Source organism: Pyricularia oryzae (assembly GCF_000002495.2).
Source record: "Pyricularia oryzae 70-15 unplaced genomic scaffold supercont8.8_1, whole genome shotgun sequence".
In the NCBI taxonomy this organism is placed as follows: Eukaryota; Fungi; Ascomycota; class Sordariomycetes; order Magnaporthales; family Pyriculariaceae; genus Pyricularia; species Pyricularia oryzae.
Window position 1 is genome coordinate 66,511 of NW_003803360.1, and position 1,079 is coordinate 67,589.

The following is a 1,079-nucleotide window of genomic DNA, read 5'->3' on the forward strand; positions in this document are numbered from 1 at the left end:
GGGTGGCACATTGGCGTTTTGGACTTTGGACTTTTTGGGCTTTTGCCACATGACTTTGTTTTGAATTTGGTTTGTTCTCCATTAGACATTGGTTGGCGGATGTTTGCTACGGAGTTTCGGTGTTATTAGTTAACTGGACTGGCAAATTTAAATAGGACCCTGATCGTCTTCTAAATATTTAAAATATATATCGCACCGCGAGCCTGTGCGCCGTGGCATCCCAGACTCACCACACGCTTAATCTTGTTCTCTGCATATCTTGTGAACAACTGACCATGTTACGCCAGAGCGCAAAATGCCTTCATTCTGCCTGGGTTGACAACCGCAGGTGCCAGAACTGTATCGGTTCCCATCCGCCCTTCAGTATACTTGATGCCGTTGTTGGCACTTGATGCTCATCCCGGAAGTGTCAAAACCCTCGCAAATCCAAAGCGGCTCCCTGCCGCTTGGGTTCCTGACGTTGATATTCTGAGAGCGAAAGTCGAGACAGACCTAGTCAAGAAAGAACAAGTCTAAGCAAGGGAAACACAAAAATCGCAAACACCAGTGCATCTCAACACAGCCTAACCTACCTCAGGAGCAGAGCATACAAGCTGACCAACCCGCGGATCGTACTTCTTCGACGTGGTGCCGGTGAAACCCCTGAACAAGACGTCCTCCATAGTCACCCTCGACGGGTGGGCTCGGCACAGCGTCTCGTTCTTCTGCCCGTAGCACTGGTCGACCGTGATGGCGCTGTCGCAGCCGCGGCTGCGGAACTCGTGGTACGTCACGTTCCTGACGCGGCCCCGCCCGCCACCGGCGTCGCTGCCCGGGACCCTGTCGGGCCAGACCTTGAGGCGGGCGCCGTCGGACGCGTCGGCCATGGAGGTGTTGTACACGTACAGGTCCTCGACCACGTCGACCTGCCTGTGGTACTGGCCCAGGGAGCCGACCGAGATGCCGTGCGAGCCGGTGCAGGCGAGGTTCTGGACCACGACCGCGGAGGTGTTGGGCTTGAAGGACACGCAGTCGTCGGTGTTTTGGACGACCGAGTTTTGCACGATGATATTGGAGCTGCGGAGCGTGTCGAAGCCGTC

At 55.6% G+C, this 1,079-nt stretch overlaps 1 protein-coding gene across 1 annotated transcript; it reads right to left on the minus strand.

Moving 5' to 3' along the window:
- Positions 1–360: 360 nt before the first annotated feature.
- MGG_18106 (uncharacterized protein) lies at positions 361–866 on the minus strand (the record flags this gene model as incomplete). The annotated part of the gene is made up of 2 exons (XM_016990566.1): positions 361–492; positions 573–866. The coding sequence occupies 2 exons, from the start codon at positions 864–866 to the stop codon at positions 361–363; spliced, it is 426 nt and encodes a 141-aa protein (XP_016845962.1).
- Between the last annotated feature and the right edge of the window lie 213 nt (positions 867–1,079).